Below are 19225 nucleotides of genomic sequence, written 5' to 3' on the forward strand. Positions count from 1 at the left end.
TTTTACTGTATGCCTGGCACAACAGGGCCCTGGCCTTTGGCAAGGCCTTCAAGGTGCTGCTAAAATGCAAATTAATCCTAAAAAGAAGACGACGCAATCCCAGTGTTATCACTTAACTAGATCCACTATGTTCCTATTCTTTTTGTCTGTCTGCCTCTCCATTTAGATGTTCTTGGCACAGAGAAAATGTCCCAGCTGCCGTTTACATGCCTGCCATATTTTGCCATATATTTATTTCCCGATTTTATGCTTCATTTGAGAAAGAGGAAGAAATGGTTAGAATAGATATGAACTGGGAGAATACGGTCTAGTGAATAGACTCCTGGGATCTATTTCCTTCTCCGGGAGGCAGGTGGAGAGTTTGTGGTCAGGACTCCTGGGTTTTGTTTCCAGCTCTGCCACTAACTTCCTGTATAACCTTAGGCACATCACTTCACTTCTCTGTGCCTTGGGCATAACTGTAGAATTCAGGTGACATTTGCTCACCTCCTAGGGATGTGAATGGTACAGATTAAGTCCTAGATGGGTGAGAACTTGCAGCACCACTATACCTTGGGGTACATTATGAAGTCAATGAGTACCAGACTAAATACCTGGCACCAGCAAGCAGGCACATCGTGTCCTCAGGAGTTTGATCTGCTAGCATGGTGCATGGACATGGAGTGGGCCAGACTTAATGTATGTCTTTCTCCCTCCTGGGCCACGTTCCAAGGGCTAACACAGAGTCACCTCTGGCTGTGACCGTATTGGTGACATTTCTTAGTGGCCCATTCCACTCCTATTACGGCAAAGGACAGGTATAAAAGATCCAGAGCAGGGAGAGAATCTGATGATGACCCAGACTGTGTGGAGAAACCATCTTTCAGCACAGATGTTTAGCTGAGATCCTGATCATCTGAGGTCTTTAAAAGAATCCCTGGTCCATTACTAGGTATATTACCTGCTGTATCCATGTCAAATTCTACTGGTTTATTTTCTGCATCTGTAAAACTGCCCTTGGCATGTTACCTCAGTATTGTCCCTGGCAATTATGTAACACTGCTGTCTGCTATTAAGCAGTTGTTGTGTTTCACTCCAGAGGTGGGTGCATTTTAAGAACAGCTGAACCAAATTTTGTTTCCATAGGGACAAAATTGGGCTGGGTCAGAGTGGCTTAGCGAGCTAGAACTTGTCCATTGCGGTGGCTATTCTGTATCCAGAATCTAAGCCTTCATTGCACTTTTAAAGTTACAATTCTGGCTCTTAGTGTTGCACAAACAACCTATAAAATGTGAACCAAGCCTAAAACAAACCTGGGGATTCTACCTAAATCTGAAAGCCTGAAAATGATACCTCAGGAAATGTTAACTCTCAAGCCTAATTATAATCCTGCCTTGAGCAGGGGGCTGGACTCAATGACCTCCCTTCCAGCCCTACTTGCCTATGGGCGTTTGTACACGTCACTTTTTTTGTCCTTTTTTACGCTGCAACAGCTTGACTGTTTGCACGAGTGGGATTTCTGGATGATTTCTGGTGATACTATGTCTGTTGAATATTTCAACACTGACTTGGAGAATTGTACTATGGAAATTCATGCAATGTCTTGCAAGTGGCATCCCATTCTGGTGTCATGACCGGGTAGAGTTTGGGGAGAGTAACCACTTTTTATTCCATCCCACAGTATATTTAGACCCTGACGTGCTTCAGAATGAAAGAAACAATGTAGTAGATGTAGACAATATAATTTTCTTCACCTGTCACACATCAACCAGGAAAATGAGAGACGGACAGCAGGAAATGAGGACTTCAAAAATAGACACCTTTAATATTAAACACTTGTGGATTAACAATGCCAACATACAAGAAACAGAGAAACTGTCATATAAAGGACACTATACAGTGTGCATGTGTGTATGTGGAGGGGGTGATATGCTGATGGATTATCAAAACTCTTTCATACTATACCTTTTACTGTGGTTCAAACAAACTTAACGTGGCTTGAAACATGAATCATGTAAAATGAAACTTGTTTTTGCTCTTTGATAAAACCCCAGACGCACTTTCACTCTCTTTCACTGAACAGGATAACCAAATCTTCCTACACATCTTGAATGACTGCTGGCTTAGGTATCTTCTACAAATCCTGTCTTTGTAGGATAATCTCAATAGCTCAGTAAGACAAAAAATTGCAATTTTTTCAATAGACAAGCCCTCTTTATAAAAAATATATGGAAAATATGTGTTAACAAACAGAACTCTAGCCACATCTCTTTAAACCTCTTAAATATATTAAACATTTAACTTCAGCTTCACAGCAATATTTATGTACATTCCTTAACATTTTACCTTCTCACTGAAAGAATCCGCTCATTCTTGGCCATCACAGCTTCTACGGTTCGGGACATCACTAATCTGACTCCTCAAGTCATTCTAGTGTTCATGGTTGAGCTTTCATGGGGTGGACAGGGACAAGACAATGAGCAGTTTGCGCCCCAACATTAGGTGACTTTTCTCTACACTGTCTAACTGAAACTCAATGCTGGTCCAAAGTCTGGGACTTGCAATATTCAGTCCAAGACTGCTGTCTAAGTCGGAAAAATATAGCAACATAAGAAAACGCTAGATCTTAGTATGCTATCCCACTGCTCCACAAAATGAAAATATAGTAGATAACATCTGCTTCTAGCTCCAGTGGTTCAAGAAACCCCATACATTGATCAAGTAATTCTGGTTACCCTCTTGCTGCTTTTCCTACAAAAAGCAACAAGGCAAGTAAAGGACTGATATCTTGCAATGCCTCGCAATTAGCCTGACAGTGACACTGCAGGTATTTTTTTTTCCCTTCACATGACAGTGATTTCCTCACTTGCATCAAAAAATAAAATATACCGGAACTCCTGGCAGGGAATTGTTCAGGGGAGGAGTAGGACTCAACTAATTCAGACCTCAACACGAGGAGATACAAACTGGTACCCCCACGACCCTTCTCTCTGATGCCATTTCTACAGACCTGAATCGTTGACCAATCCAGCACCCACTTAAACTGAATACATCCCTTCAGGGATGGCAGATTCTGGGGCACCATTCCCTTCTGGTTGATGTCTGTCCCACCACCGGTTTGTTATAGAGCACCTATAGATTCGTGGATCAGCAATGCTCTAGCAATTGCATTGAGATGGAAGAATAGGCCCCTTGTGTTATATGTAGGCTGGGTGAATGCTGGACAGGGAGTTAAAAGTGCAACTGAATAGCCAAGAGGCTAGATGTGATGCTGAGGAAGGGTAAGGAGAGGTGATGGCAGCCTGCCCCAGTCTGGAAGATGTGCAGTTTCTCAGCATCTGGATGGAACACCCTGGCATCCTCCAAAGCACCATGTGCAGCCAAGGTGAAGTTGATGTCCCCCGAGGTCACCACGTCAAAGACGCACGACTGGAAATAAACGTCCTCCACCGGCAACTTTTCCTTGCACAGCACTCGTGCCATCTCCACAGCAATACTGCCATGCCGACATTTGCTGCGGGAGAGGCGCTGGCTGGGCGGGCAGCCGCCGACGCAGAGCTGCAGGTCCTGCTCCTCTGTGAAGGAGCGTGCCACCTGCTCCGCTGTGCGGATGGAGAATGAGAGCTGCCGGCCTGCCTGGCGCACGGCGATGGTGGTGCCAATATAGACGGCACGGATCTCTACGTGCTGGCCAGGCAGTCGCTCCTGGATGGTCAGGCTGCTCCCTCCAGGCCTCTCACCACCATTCACCGAGCCATCCTCGAAGGCTGCAGGCAGGTTGTCTATCTCAGCCTGGTAAACCTTCTGGTCAATGCACTCCTTCATGTTCTTAAAGATGATGGTGAGCTGCAAGACGGACAGAAAGCAGCCAGTTCAAATCATGGGTAACCTGACCTACTGCGTTTATGTTTAGGGTTGGAATGGACTTCCAGAGGTCAACCAGTCCAACCCCCTGTCTGAGAGCCTGAAATGATAGCTGTGGGGATCTTGGGAGACCTGAACCATTTGAGAGCCCCACATTGATATCAGGGAGGGGGGCTCCTAGCAAAATAGGAAGGTCACAATACAGAAAGGAATCACTGAGAACCAGTGATCCAGTTTTCCAGGCACGGGGGTGAAATTCAGGGTGTTTTTGGACCTGCCACATGGCTCTGGGTAACTCACTTGCCCTCTCTGCCCCCCTCCCACCCACTGTCAATCTTATCATTTCTTTTCAGTTTGGCCGTCCCAGACTAGTCAAGTAAACGGCACCTAGAACAATGAGACCCTGAACTCAGTTGCAGTCTCCAGGGCTTCCAGCAAAATCATCCCAGACAGAAAGCTGTGCTCTGTCCTGCTTTGAATTCACAGCAGTAGGTGTCTAGGGAAAGGGAGCTCCCACCTACCCAGTTTGGACACCTGCTATCTTGGCATTGTGTGGATGTTCATCACACTGGTTTGTGAGCCGCCAACCCCCTTGGAACACTAAACCAAATGTGGCCACCAAAATCATGAAGCCAACCACAGGTCACGAGGTTACCTTGCTAGTAACAGTGGCATTGGACCCCTTGGCCACTGGATAGCTCGTTGCCTGCACAAACAGGTAGTTATTGTCCAGGAGAGGCCAGGAGCCCTCTACCCGGCAGGTGTGGAAGTCATCATGGAAAGTCCTGATGTGAGGGTCCCCGAATGCTGCACAGTGCTGATAAGCTGGGGGCCGGCCATTCTTGTGGAAGAAATTCTTCTCGTAGTTGCAGATATCCAGAGACTCGAAACCCTGGTGGTTGGGGGCTGGCAGGCGAGGCCGAGGTGGCGAGGTGGGTCCTTCCTTGGAGCAGTTGTTTTGGATCATGAGGTCCTCGATGCCATGGACAGCGGAGTGGTAGGCCAGGTCACCCCGGCAGGTGCGAGCCGTCTTGCGAGTGCAGTGGGAGTAGGAGCGTAGGGCGTTGCAGTAGGCTGCGTTCTTGTTGGAGCCACGTAGGTTGAGAGTGGCAGCCACGTACTCCGAGTTGCATCGCAGGATCTTGCACTGGGATGACACTGTGTGGCCAGAGACACCGAGGGAGAAATCAGGGTTACCGCATCCACCCCATACCCTGTTCCGGCCGTCAGCTCCAAGTTTGAGCACAGCTGCCTTGCTATCAGTTGGGTTTTCTCCAGCAATCATAGCCCATAGCAGCACCAAATCCTCTCCCTGAGTGACTAGAAACCTCTCTGCAGTGTCTGTGCCTGACATACTGGAACTAGCTCTAAAAACTGCTAGCTAGGGCAGTGCTAACAACCCAGCCATGGTAGCACAAGGTTCAGTATAGCTGCAAAACCTGCCTGAGAAGCTGGCTATGCACCCAGGCCACTAACTCACCCTGAGATACACCCTGCTAGTAGTACTGCAGCAAGCTGGTTTAAAACTAGCTCAAGGATGTCTACATAAGTTGTAGACATATCATGTATATATATGCACATCAGAGCTGTGCTGCCAGACTGTTGCTCTGTCACCAATGCAATGAGGCCAGGGCCAGATGCCACCTCTCCTAAACCCTCCCACCTCAGCTGCACAGGTAGACACCCATCCCTCAAGCTAACCATACCCATGCGCTTGTTTTGTTGCTAGAAAAGCTATTGCCACCCCTGCCACTGGCACGCAACGGCCTTGCTAGGTTGGCCTGCTCTGTTTCATACCATATCGGCAGAAGAGGAGGAGGAAAAGTGCCCTAAGGATGAAGCAGGTGCTTCCCAGGTACCATGGGCTCATGCTACGGGCCGATTTCCCCATTCCAATCCATCCAGAACAAGTGACGGGGCAGTCACCTGCTGTTTCTTCTTGCCCCTCTCACCAGCTCACCTGGAAGTGAAGCAGAGATGGGAATCAGGGGTCAATAAGCTACTGGAGGCTAGGGCTTTGTGGGCGAGTCATCTTTCCTATTAGACAAATAAACTTATGTGCGAACTATTAATACCCTGTCTGTTGTGAGCAAACATTAGCAGTCCTACATCGTGTACAAGTCCACAGTCAGGTGTCCCTCATGGTCTAAACTGCCTCCCCTCACTACAGCAGTCTGTATACTCAGCTTTTGAATTCCCATCTCAGACGTGTCTGTGTTCATAAAGCCCAAAATACCGTGGGAGTCTTCACCGGAAACTCTGCTATCAAAATGCAAGACACAGTCATTCCTCGGACTCAGTTTCGAAATGAAATAGAAATGTGGCAAAATGAGCCAAACTGGGAATCAAAGAGAATTGCTGGTAGAGTGTTACAGGGCAAGACGGAGAGAAAGACTTTTAAAGTGTCCGGAAATCCTGCTTGTGCAAACAGTCACGCAGTTGCAGCACAAGAAAGGGCAAAAAACGTGGTGTGTACAAAGGCCCACCTCACGCTGCCTCACCCATATACGTGAATTCACCTGGAGGGACCACGGCTGAGAAAGAAATTCAGTCTCTGTAGCCCCTTCAGCCCTCGGCCTATATGAACGTTAAGAAACACCAACTAAAGCAGACAATGGCTATTTCAGTGCAGACTGGAAAGCAGACTGAGACCTGCCAAACTCATTCCACATAAGCCGCTAAAACAAGACACCAGAGGGTAACAGCTTTGGCTCAGCAGTCATTTGGGCTAAGCTCAAATACTCAGCTAATGGGAAAGAGGCTCTGCCACCGCAGCCATTCAAGCTGTCATGTATACCCGCTGCTTTCAACCAGAGAGCCAGCCTGGCTGTACCCCTTCCCAAAGCAACCAGCTGTTTGCAGCCATCCCTTATGCTACAGACGCCTCTGCCATGTTTCCTGGTGCACGGAGGAATGTGTTGCTAAGTGCCTTCAGCTGTGATCCCAGCTGGGGAAAAGAGAAAACTGAAAAAGCAGGGATGAAACACAGAAACATAAATTCGAAGGGATCCTCATCAAAGCAAAATGCAGCCCGAAGACCCTCATCCCCCAATGTGGGCACCCAACCTATAACTTCTCTGCAAGCAACCGTGCAGAAAGGCCTAGATTTGATTTCAAGTGATGGGTTTCTAATGGGTAAATTGTTTGGATGGCTAATTACCCAGTAATCAATAGGCAGGCATCTGTTATATAAATGTCATGTAGCTGACCTCTGTGCTGGAATGACTCACAGCAATAAGCAGGCTAGAAGCTACAGCACTTCTCCCTGCTCCCTCGGTGCAGAAATGCGTGATAGGTCAGACAAAGCCAGTGGAAAAACACATTCCCAAATACTGGTGAAAATTAAGGGGTGAATTTCTTTAGAGAATCACTGGGGGTATCATCAGCTCTCTCTTTGCAGACCAGTACCAGCCTTCCCGAAAAAATGAAAAGCCAGTTGCTATGTGCTAACCTGCAGTTGGGTCATGATGGATGCTAATATAAGGACCCAGCAGCAGCAGATCTAACAGACAGTCCTCTTTGCTGAGTCTAATTTCACTTAAACCCCGCTACCCCCACAATAGCCTTCTACCCATTCACTGGGCTGGGTTCTGGAGCTCCATAAGGCTTGAAGGCCTGGATGGATGTGAGCAGGAGCAGCCTAGCAGCCCTCAGTCCCTCAAGGAAGGGAGCTGTGGGGGACAGGAGGCAGCTGTAAGAAGTCTGTCCTCACTTGTTCTTGGGCTTCAGATTCTTATAGGTTATGCGTATAGGCTCTTCTTCAAGCGGCCCACTGGAAAAGACCCCTGTGACAGGTTATTTGGCAAACAGCTGGGTACAGAATCAACCCTCCCCTCTGCCTTACTCCCAGATGTCAGGAACAGGCTGCTGGGAGAATCCCCATGCACCTTAATAGCATACACCTATGCTAGCTTGAGGAGCTCAGCTGGGCACATGAAACCAGGGCTAATCCAATCCAGCTATAGACATGTTGTCCCTGTCCTCTGAAATGTGCCTGGGACCTCAGCAAGGGCTCCAGATACCCACTCAGGAGGCTTGACAGCAGTCACACCTCTGAGTGCAGCACAGCCTGGCACTCAAGCTTCACCACCCGACCCACACACGCAATCTGCAGCCTTGATTTATGAATTGCTGGCGCTGCCGTGGCAGGATGCCTTCCAACCCAGCAGAGAGATAGAAACCCCTCTCCGTGAAGCAGCACTGCTCTCACATCTGTGCCCCAGCACTGGGGCTCCGTAGGAGTCGCCTGTCTTGGTTGGGTGAATTTTTTGGCCTTTCAGAAATTCCTGCCCATGTTCCATTAGCAACCCTGAGAAAGTTTCCTCCCTTCCTACCTCTGTCGTTCAGAGTGGGCACTTGCTCCTCCAGTGAACCAACAGCTATCATTTGCGAGCTTGTGTCACAGTGGCTCTTGAACTCTTGGGCTGTTTGACTAAGCTGATAAACAAAACAGGGGCATCTGCCAGCTACCTTTGGGCTCCCAGTGGAAGCTAATGATCAACCCATCGCTCCCTACCAAAAAGTAGCCAATGAACAAATGATCTGGCCATGAAATGGGCCCCAATTCTCACAGTCACCCCCATCTCCCTGCCAGAAGCTCCCACTAAAGAGGGGCCATTGCTGTGAAGTGCAGCAGGGATGACCAGTCTGAATCCCTGTACAACTCTGAGAAAAAATTTCACTGTTATCCTGTATTGAGCCCAATAAATTGTGTTTCACTAAGACACTTTCAGAAGAGCATCAAGGTGGGCATGCATGCTTCAAGAGGGGGCAATTGAACCTCTCCTGGGCCTCAGTTCCCCGATCCATGACATGGGGTTAAATATATTCCTTTACCATCAGAAAGTCTAGGAAATTTAACTCTTTGGTGCTCATCTTCCAAATTAAATCAGAGATCTGCAAGCTTGCACGAGCAAGCTCACTTCATCAGATGCTATGAGATACTCAGTGAAGTCTCCTTGTGCCGAGAGCTACAGAAAAGCCACACAGAGAGAACCCTTTTGCAGGCTGATCATGATCACAAAGTCCAAGCTGCCCAAAGCTGTGTGACTTCAGCAAGGCCACGCCTCCACACTTTGCAGCATGCAAGCTCATGAAGAAGTCGGGTACAGTCCTGTCCCCACTGCCAGGCTTGCACAGAAAACAGCTGGTTAATTTATAACAATAAAGCTCCAGGCAGGTCCAGATGTAAATGCACCGGAAGGCCTGGGGAAGGAGCTAACTAGGCTAACGGCATCCTGGGCTGCATTGGTAGGAGCACTGCCAGCAGATCGAGGGCAGTGATTCTTCCCCTCTATTCGGCACTGGTGAGACCACATCTGGAGTCCTGTGTCGTTTTGGGCCCCCCACTTCAGAAAGGATGTGGACACATTGGAGACACTCCAGCGCAGGGCAATGAAAATGGTTTGGGGATGGGGCAGATGACTTGTGAGGAGAAGCTGAGGGAACTGGGCTGAGTTAGTCAGCAGAAGAGAAGACTGAGGGGGGATTTAATAGCAGCCTTCAGCTCCCTGCAGGGTGGCTCCAAAGAGGATGGAGCTGGACTGTTCTCAGTGGTGGCAGATGACAGAACAAGGAGCAATGGGCTCCAGTTGCAGCAAAAGAAGTTGAGGTTGGATCTTAGGAAAAACTTTCTTACTAGTAGAGCAGTAAAGCACTGGAACAGGTTCCCCAGAGAGGTGGTGGAGTCTCCATCCTTGGCTGGGATGACAAAGCTTTGGCTGGGACGGTCCTGCTTTGAGCAGGGGGCTGGACTAGATGTGACCTCCTAAGGTCCCTTCCAGCCCTCCTCTATGATTCTGAGGAGGAGGAAGGGGAAATGGTGAACAGGACCTGCCACCTGTGTCCCTCAACTAGGATGCACTCTGTCTGAGGTGGGTGAGGGGATAAGGGACACCATGCCTGGGCCACTCTCTGCCCATGAGAAACCACAGCAAGGAGCAGGACTCTCAGCCCCCTCCTCCCTGCCCATCACACAAGGCTTCCATGGCTTCACAGCACCTGCAGGATGGTGAACAGATGCCTGGATTTCACAGAGAGCGGCTAGAGGAGTGTGGAGACAGGCAAGTCCACAGCAGTCAGATCTCCCCTGCAGTCTGCTCTTCCAGGTCTCTTCTATCTCCACCGGCCAGAGCTGATCAGTAGTTTCCAGCACAGTTCATTGTTTCGACTCTTCCTGTTGCAAACACAACCATCCTGTAATCACCCTGGTGCCCATCTCATGCCACAGCTGGACAGCCCTGACTGGTGTGGAGGCCAGGGAAGCGGACACATACAGACCCCACGCTCCTTCCCTGCACAAAACACCCGTGGTCAGCAGCTCGACTGCTTTGGACATCCAGCTGATTCCTCTCCGTGCTGATGAGAGCCCAGGCACAAGCCACCTGCCCTCACTTCCTTCCCCTACCATGAGCGCACCACACCTTGTCCCTCCCCTGGAGACTCCTCTCCCCAGCCAACCATGGGTTTAACAAGCAGAGAAAGAGGGCTGAATACCACCTTCCAAGCAGCCACAGACAGACACTCCTCCAGGTGGATACACAAGATCGGCCTGTCATGCTTATCAGCCAAACTTCAGCAACAAAAATCCAGCCAGGCCCCTCATTATCCTCCAAACGAAGCGTCCCATCCACCTGCAGCCCCCAGGCCCAGTCCCCTCGGTGGGCTCACCCAAAGGCCCAGTCCAGGAGGCAGACTAAGACGACATGTTTAACACCAAGAGGAGCCATGTTGCTTCCATGGCCCTTGCAGGGCACCCACAAGGAGACTCAAGCCTCCATCTCACCTTGCGGCCACCTTCTCCGGCGACCTTCCCCCTCCGGCTTGCAGGGTGGCTGGGAGCCGCGACGCGGGGAGCAGGGGACAGGCGCTGAAATAGATCTGACTAAATTTAGACCGAGGAAAACCCAGCCAAGAAAAACAAGCACATGGTGCGGAAAGAGGAGCCCCAGAAATAGTAGCTAGCTCCGGGCAGCAGACAGGAGAGCTTGCTCCGAACTACGGCTGTGCAGAGCTACCAGGCACTGCAGAGACTTGCCAGGGGGTGCTGCTGGTCAGGCAGGTCCAGGTCAAGGTCCACCAAGTGGCCACGGCTGCTTCTGGTGGCAAACTTCCACGTTCCACGTTGCCCCCTCCCCAACAAACTGCTGCTTCCCCCACTTACCACAAAACAATTAACCAAGGAACAGAGACACACTCCTCACCCTGCTCCAGGCTGGTTCACAAGGCAGCAGTGCTACATAGCCAAAGTCAGGTTCATTATCCTCATTTTATAGATGGAGAAACTGAGGCACAGAGAAGGTCAAGTCACCCAGCAGAGTAGAGACAGAACTAGGGCTAGAACCCAGGTCTCTTGAGTCCCTGTGGTCAAGCCTCTAAGCAACTACTTTCCTGGGGATTTACATGGCAGTGCATAGTGGGGAAGGACCCTATAACTTGGTCATCGAGGTCTAGTGGATACAGCACTGGATGGGGACCAGGGGATTTGCCACTGCCTTGCTGTGTGACCGTGGGCAAGTCCCTTTCCCCCTGACCCATCCCCTCTGGTCCATCAGGCCTGCAAGTGCTAAAGGGAAAAGGGCTTCTCCTTTGATGGGTGCAGTTGTGCAGCACCTGCCATGATGGAGTCCTGCTTTTAGCTGGGACATTTTCATGCCTCTGTCACAAAGACAGCAAGCTGCATGATGGTGGATGGCACTTTGCTGGGGCTGGCGGGGGTATTTTAGGGGTCTAAGCTAGCGATTCTCAACAAGGTGCCTTGGGATCGATCCTTTCAAGGGTGCTATGGGACACCACATTACATTAGCGCAGTTGGGTGTGCAAACCTGATTCACAAGACAAACCCAGAGATTGCAACCAGGGATTCATGGTGTTCAAGCACCCTAAGCGGTTATGGTCTTCCTGAGTTCTTCGCAACAGAACAGTTGATTAAATATTTTTCTGTAGTCAAAAAAGAAGTGAAAACTAAGAACTGGCATTTTCTGTGGCGGGGTTTTGGGTCTAACAAGAGTGGCCTTGAGTCTAAAACATTAAAAACCACTGGTCTAATCCAAAGGCAGTTTAGCATAGAGGCTTTGGATGTTGCCAAGAGCCTGCTGGGCTCCAAAGTGAACACTTGCAATTAATGACTCATCTTGTTAATAAAGGTCCGTCTCCCTTAAGGGAGGAGAGCCAGAGCTTGCATTAAGCACAGAAGAGTGTTTGCCATTGCCAATCTATCTCCCATGAAAGATACTTAGACACCGAAATGACAAGCAGCAGTACGAACCCCTCAGACTGTGATCAACCCCGACTCCGAGCAGAGAGAAGAGGTGGAGAGGTTGTTCCCAATGCAGCTTTCTCCCAAGCACAGGGCAACAAGATGCAACCAAGCCCTAGAGAAATGGTTATGTTTCGTGCCTGACATTGTACCAGGGCTCGAACTCTGGACTTTACCCACTGCTTTGAAACCATTTTTGCTCTCCAAGTGGGTGGCAAGGTTTTAATAGTACATCCCCAAATCAAATCTTTAGCCCATCAGATCCACTCTTCTGGATTGTAGCTGGTACTCAATGTTTGAGAAGCATTGAGAAGCAAGGCTAGAAGGGACCTCCAGCAGTTCCCTCGGCCAAGAAGAAGATGCAACCCTCCCCCTGGATAGTTTTTACCTCTACGGTCACGTTCTGACTCTAAGAAGGGCGGCTTTTCACAGATAAAACAATGCAACCCCAAATACCCCAAAACCTCCTCTTGTAGCATTCAAAGTGGTTCAACAGTGTCGGCAACTCTTGCTAACTGATCGCACACCAGCCCAGAGGTGGGTTATCAAGTCCAGCTCCTGCCCTCAAGAAGGTGATGGCAGGAAAATCTCAGCTTCCATAAACCAGGTTTCCAAAGCTGTCTGGAAAACACAGCTGAAAACGAGACCCCTCAAAAAATCCCAAACCAGAATGCAAAGAAGCCTCTTGGAAAAGGTTTGATTAAAAAAAAAATCCATAAATTCTAAGCAGATCTCATGATTTTTCACAAGTAACAACATAAAAGACTAAAACACCAGCTCCTATCTGTTCCCCTGCCTTTGCAGACAATGCAAATCTCCAGTCCTGCCTGAAAACCAGCCTGTTTGGAGAGCAGACAGATTGCAGGCCCCCTCGTTAAACCCAAGCAAGACGGATTAATTAACAAGTCCACCTGTGAAAGAGATAAGCAGCTCTGCCAAAAGCATGCAGTGGGGTTTGCTTTGCAAAGAGCATGCCTCAAATTGCTGGAGTCTGGCTTGGCCTCAGAGAAGCAGCAAACTGCTGCTGGCAGAATGTCTTTTCCTATCAGCTTTGGAGAGAAGAGTTACTTTCCCACTGCTAAATGCAGAGAAAGGTCTGCATCCCTGGCACTAAGCCCCTTCCTTCCATCCATCCATCCATCCTCCCTGCCTTTCTTTCCTTCCATAAATCCATCCACCCAGCCCCTCATGCCTTACCTGAGCCTTCCAAGGGATAGAGAAGCAGGTGGAGGGAGAGACCACATAGCTTTAATTCCTCCACCCAGGAGCAACTGTTACTCAGTCCCTGGATACCATAATTCACCCAAAAGGGGCTCAGATACCATAAACTCAATAAAATTGCAGCTCCTGCTTTTTTGGGTGGAACCAAGACCTGACCCCTCCTTGTGAACTGCAAGAGCCTTCTTTGCAGCTCCCATCAGGCTCCCCACTCCTCCTCCCCGCTCTATCTGCCCCTCTCCTGAGTCCCGAGGGCATCGTGTCATGGCCTTGGGGTTGGTTTTTCCCATGAGACTCCACCCCGGCCAGGGCTTGGGCTTGGACTGCAGGGGATGAGCACCATCTGTTGGAAACCAGCTGTGCCAGGGCATGGATGCCCCACGTGGGAATGTGTTACAGGGAGGGCAGAAGTGGGGGCAGCTGGACATTCTTCCCAGAAGAGCAGAAGGTCCCATCCAGGCCCCACAAAGGGGTTTGGATAGGGACCTATTCAGACCTTTCAAACAGACCCCCTTATGGGAGCCCCTGACTTTAACCTCTTAACCACTGCTCTTCTGCAGCAGGTCCCCCCCAGCCATCACATGGGTCACGCAGAGCCATCACGCAGGTCATGGAGCGAATTTGCCAGCTCCCATAATCAGGAATGTGCTGCCAGGCCCACAAGGCCGTCTGGAGCCTTAACAAGGGGACTCGCAGCAGATGTAACCGGGCGGCAGGTGGGATGCATGCGTTCAGCTCACAGAGGCTGGGAATTTTGCAGGCTGGAGTTGGCAGGACACGGCAGAGCTGCAGTTTGGAAGGAGGAGGAGGAAGCAGAGAAGACAGCTGTGCTGGCACAACCTCCAGCCCCTCCGGATCCATTTGGAGCCTGGGTTCAAAGGACCTGGGATCAACTCTGCTTCCTGGCCCTGCCTAGAAATGCCGCGGCTCCGGCACTGCTGTGTCGCCCCTGCCACGGGCCAGTAGGGCAGAGGGAGACCTTAAAAAAGAGGTGATGGGGAAGAGGGAGAAAAAGATCCAGATGGTCCTGGAGGTTTGGTTGGATCCCAAACAGATATACCCCCTTCCCTTCTCCATGCCAGTCTAGTACCAAACCCCAAGTGGAGGAGTTCTGCTCTAATTAAAACCCGGCTGATTAATCCTCTCCTGCCAGAGCCATGACATGGATGGGGTAACAGTGACTCTCCAAAAGCAGATGAGATGCCAGGGTTCTGGTTAAGTGATGATTCATCCTATGAGGACACCTCTGAGGCACTGGCACATGAGTCTCAGCCCCAGGTTGTGCCTGGGGGATGATGCAGTGCGTTCAGCCAGGCCTGGACCACACAGAGCATGGTCCAGGTTTTACCAAGGGTGCAGCTTTATAGCTGCTTAGTTGATTCGGTGCAACACTATGCACGGACAGGTAGGGCTTCAAGGTCCATCTCATCTGACCCCCCACCCAAGACAGGATCATCAGCTGGGGTCATCTAAACCCAGCACTCTTCCCTGCCCATGCAGGGGGTCGGACTCGATGATCTATTGAGGTCCCTTCCGACCCTAGCATCTATGCATCTATGAATCCCTGTCCGCACCCTCCCAGGCAGTTTGTCCAACCTCCCCGGCAATTCCACCAGCCCTAATTCAACTAAAGTGATTTGATTTAAATCTCTGTGCAGACAGCCTCGGCCTGCCTTGCTGGTTCCCCTAGGAAACCCTCCACCATCCTGCAAGAAGATGCTCAAGAGAGGACGAGGACCAGAGCAGTGGACATGGGGATGGAAGTCCATGGGCTGAGCCATGCAGGGTGCTAGGACTGGGATAGTCAGGATTGATGGGGAAGCCAGGATTGATGCAGTACAAGGACAGAGGCAAAGCCCCCAGAGCCGGGTGGAACAGCATCAAGGGGAACTGCAGCGGCAGCTCCAGACTGTGATGCACTAGCAAAGGCTGGAGGAGTGCTGGCATAGCAAACCTCAACTGCTCGCCCTCTGAAGAGAAAACCCAAAGGAGCCAGAGCTCATGCTTACCTTGGTGAACCTCAGCCCTGCCATTTGTGCTGCTCTGGTCCTGACTTCCCGGTCTCACCTGCCAGCTAGAAGCATTGGTGGAAGGAGACAGGAGAGAAAAAAAAAAGGGAACCGAGTCTGCTAACGCCGGGGGACTGGCTTTGGTGCGAGCCGAAAACAGCTGAACTTTACGACAACCCGATCCGTCCCTGGGAGCCCAACAGAAGCTCTAAGTTACCACTTTAAAAATAGCCAGCAGTATTTTTGATCCCTAAAGCAGGATTCCAGGGGGGGAGGCTGGAGACTCCAGAGGGCCGAGGACGTTCTGGTTTACACCCGCTTTCTTGTCTGAAAACTTAGAGACCCCCCAGGTGATGCTGGTGAGACCTCGTCAGGATCTGACAGCCCTGCTCACGCCTGACTGCGCTGGACCTCTCCTTGCTCTCTTCTTAGGGCGATGGATTTGGGGCTCCCCACGCCCCGGAGCTGAGTTTCTGCAGCCGAGAAGATGATCGGTCTTTAAACCAACTCAGTGGATCTACGAAAAGCAGCCAAGCCGGGAAGGGCTTGGGCAGAATCCGGGTTTCAACAACTCCCAGCACTGGTTTTGGCACAGGAAGGATCAAGATATATGTTGCCACAATGGGTCTCGTGCCCAGAGGCCTGTGTCTTGTCCTGCTTCTTGGAGGGTCCACCTGGGTGGACGTGGAGGGCAGCTCCGGGCACCTCCTAGAGTGCACAAACCCCCTTGAAGAAGCTGGGGTGCTTTCTCTTCTACATCAGAAGCTGCAGGGGCTTCAGGGGATGGCTTCAGTGGTTCAGGGAAGCCGCGGACTCCCCATCCCACCTCTGCGACGGGAAGTTCTGGAGAACATCAGGACACCTCTGCATCTCACTGCCTCCTCCTCCTTCCTTCAATCCTCCCAGCCTAGGGGCCCATCTGGAGTGGAAAAGAGGGTGTTAGGAGTGTAGACATGAGAGACCCAGACTCCTCTTTGCATTTCCACTCCAGATCTGGGGAGAGCTGAAATCCTCTGGGCTGCATCCCTGGGGACAGCAGACGCAGGAAGCTGTTAATCCAGCTGTCCCATTGCCCCCCACCCGTAACCCACTCCTACGTGAGGGTGGGGGGCAGATTTTCACAGAAAAGCTCCCGAAAGGCCAGAGTACAGATAAATCAACAGACAGAAGCACCTGCTCCGGGGTGAGCAACTGTCCCTGTGCTTGGGCTGGGTTGTTCCACGTGTTTAAAACATAACCCAGGGTGGGAGGCAGGGGCGGGGGGAAATGCAAGTCAAGGGAGTGGATCTGGCTAAATAAAGCCTGAAGCAGTTGTAGGGGAGCCAAACAGCCTGGGCTGTCACGCACCCCCCCGGTGGGAGAGCTGGGAGCTGCCATGCAGCTGGAAAGCAGGGTTGCACCCTGCGACTGCACTGAGTTACACCACGAGGGGACTGGCCCCCAAGCTAAAGCGGGGTCTTGGCAGGCCTGGAAATCATCCAGCCCCTCTGTTCGGAGCAGCCTGACCCCCGGGGCTGGGAATGCCTGGTGCTCTGGGGCCTGTCCAGAGGGCACCATCGCACTCATGCAAAGGGGGCATAAAATGCCCCCCTTCCTGTGGCTTTTTACAACATGCCAAGCACACAAAAGGGCCATGCCCTGCACTGGGCCCAGCTGTTGGGAATGGTTGGAAAGCCACACCCCTGGACTCCTGTTGCAGGGGGGACAATTTGGGGGCTCTTCACACTCCCTGGCTCAGCCACAGCTGGATCCATCTCCCTTCCCACGCTGAGGCCTTCGCTGGGAATTTTCCTCCCTGCTTTCTCCCCCCCATCCTGGCAGGCAGCGCGGCTGGAAATAGGGAAGGCTCCATCCCTCCACAGGCTGGACTATCCCCAGCCACAGGTTCCTCAGGTGGACGTGGGGCAACCTGCCCCTCAATGGGACCTGGGTGCATGGGGGACTCGCTGGGACCTTCCACCTGGAGAAGCCAGGAGTCTGCCACTTGGGTTGGGGAAGCCAGTAGCCACGTGCCATGCGTGCGCACCCCCACGAGGTGGCAGCAGCACTCAAAAAGTGGAGCCACGAGCTTGGCAAGACCCCCCAGCACCCGGACCCCTAGGTCAGACACGGTCCCAGGGGGCTCTGCTTGGACCAGCTGCACCTCAGCAGGCAGGGGATGGGATGCCTGGTGTCTCCACGTTGTGAGAAGAAGTTGTGGGGAGAGGCAAAGGGCCCTGGTGCCCCCCAAAGCATCTCCTGCACATAAGATTCAGGCCCAAATCCTGCAGGAACCCCCGGCTACCGGGTGGCTGTGCCTAAAAGCCAAACCTCTGGGCCAGGCTGGAGGCAGCTACTTTACCGGAGGCTGACTATGCTCCAGGAGGCTGTTCTCCCTTTGTCCAGCACAGAGCTCTGCATTTCTGCCTCATCCTGCCTCAGTTTCCCCTCCCTGACTTAGTCTGTCTTTGCCCTTCCAAGCACCCACAGGGGTGCCCCTTCTCATATACAGCACCTGGCACCATGGGGTCTGGTCTGAGCAAGCTAGCCCCAGATTCTCCCACTCTAAAGAAAGCAACCAAGGAAAATACACCCAGTCAACAGCAAAGCAACCCCATCCCCATCCCGTCCCTGATGCAGAAGTTTGCCGGGGCCACCTGGCTTTCCCCAGAACCCACAGCCCCCCTTCCCTCCCCACCAGCCGCTCTTTCATCCAGAAGCAGGAGCATCGGAGAGGGGTTTCAAGTCGTGATTGATTGGCAGGTCTTATTCCCAGACCTTTCGCACAGAAAAGCTGTCTTCAGCTCCGACCCTCCCCATTTGTCCTCTGTGAATTAAGACAAAACCATTGGGCTGCAATTAGAGATAAGGAACTGTTGATAATTACCCAGAGAAAAAGGGAAAAAGGATTGGAACTTGGGGACCGCCGGGGGATGAGGGGGCGGGAGTGGCCGGCATGCTGGAGACACGGCAATTAGCATGAAAATGCGCGGAGGATCCATTAATATCAGAATGGCGAAGCCCGCGATGTCATCGCCCATTATGCAATAGGGTTGCTTGTGAGGTCTCGGTTTCGGCAGCAGGTTACGATGATGGATCGTGGGCACATGTGCAGAGCCGTGATGCTGAGGGGTGATGGGGCCGTGCCTGACCTTGCAGGGGCACTGGAAGACAGGGCATTTGCTTTCAGCTCAGGGTCCTGTGCTCTGATGGTGATGGCGGCTGGGTGCCCATAAGCACGCTGGCGCATTGCAGCACAGCAGATGGATTCACCAAGCACTTGGCTCATAGTAGCTACGGGGCTGAGCCCATGCAAGTGGTGTCACTCCAGATTTCTGCTGGTATAACCGGGATGCATTGACACCCAAGATAAGAACGTGCTTACCTTGGGTTACAAAAGCAATAATGACAGGGTAACTTGATCTTCAGCCCAGGCTGGCAGGTCAAGTTCAAGTCAGTAGAGGCACAACAGGGCTTGAACCTGAGCTGTTAAACAGAGCTAAAACCCAAGATGCCCTGTCTTCATGGCTATTTGAACTGGAGTTAGTTGACTGGTTCACTAACCCAAGTCAAGAACACACCTGCATGTGGTATAGATGTGCCCTGACATCAACATTATCACCAGTTGACATGATATTTTGCAAGGATAGCTGGAAGGATTTTCTCAAGGCCTCATTTCATAAATCAGGAGATTTGGGGATTTTTAAAGCCACTCTCAGGAGCTTGGACTGTTGGATCTTGAGAACAGCAGCTCTGAATATAACACACAGTGCCTTGCTATACCACAGCATGCATCCCTGTTGTCCTAAAAATGATAAAGATACATACACAGAGGGGAGCAGGGAAGACTGGAAGTCATAAGAAATTCCGACATCTTCCCCTTTCAGTCAAATCTAACCACATGTAGGGGACACGAGAG

General features: G+C 51.2%; 1 protein-coding gene across 7 annotated transcripts; it reads right to left on the reverse strand.

Moving 5' to 3' along the window:
- Positions 1–1777: 1777 nt before the first annotated feature.
- HJV (hemojuvelin BMP co-receptor) lies at positions 1778–16357 on the reverse strand. Of its 7 annotated transcripts, none has more exons than XM_025215290.1 (5): positions 10628–11168; positions 9844–10018; positions 5770–5803; positions 4499–5001; positions 1778–3825 (listed from the first exon to the last, which is right to left on the reverse strand). In XM_025215290.1, the coding sequence occupies exons 4-5, from the start codon at positions 4808–4810 to the stop codon at positions 3211–3213; spliced, it is 927 nt and encodes a 308-aa protein (XP_025071075.1). In that variant the 5' UTR covers positions 4811–5001; positions 5770–5803; positions 9844–10018; positions 10628–11168; the 3' UTR covers positions 1778–3210. The 7 variants fall into 7 exon arrangements, with proteins under 7 accessions (XP_025071075.1, XP_025071074.1, XP_025071076.1 ...); XM_025215289.1 differs by having other exon boundaries at positions 5641–5803; positions 10628–11163; XM_025215291.1 differs by lacking the exons at positions 9844–10018; positions 10628–11168 and adding an exon at positions 15328–16357.
- Positions 16358–19225: the final 2868 nt, after the last annotated feature.

Source organism: Alligator sinensis, unplaced genomic scaffold, assembly GCF_000455745.1.
Source record: "Alligator sinensis unplaced genomic scaffold, ASM45574v1 scaffold735_1, whole genome shotgun sequence".
In the NCBI taxonomy this organism is placed as follows: Eukaryota; Metazoa; Chordata; order Crocodylia; family Alligatoridae; genus Alligator; species Alligator sinensis.

Bases quoted from the DNA above. Each gene is read 5' to 3' on its own strand.
- HJV (XM_025215287.1), bottom strand. From the start codon at position 5,734: ATGGGGAAATCGGCCCGTAGCATGAGCCCATGGTACCTGGGAAGCACC. The intron at 5,002-5,640 runs GTATGAAACAGA...CTGGCCACACAG, and splicing joins CCTCCTCTTCTGCCGATATG to TGTCATCCCAGTGCAAGATC. The intron at 3,826-4,498 runs GTAACCTCGTGA...TCCGTCTTGCAG, and splicing joins ATGCCACTGTTACTAGCAAG to CTCACCATCATCTTTAAGAA.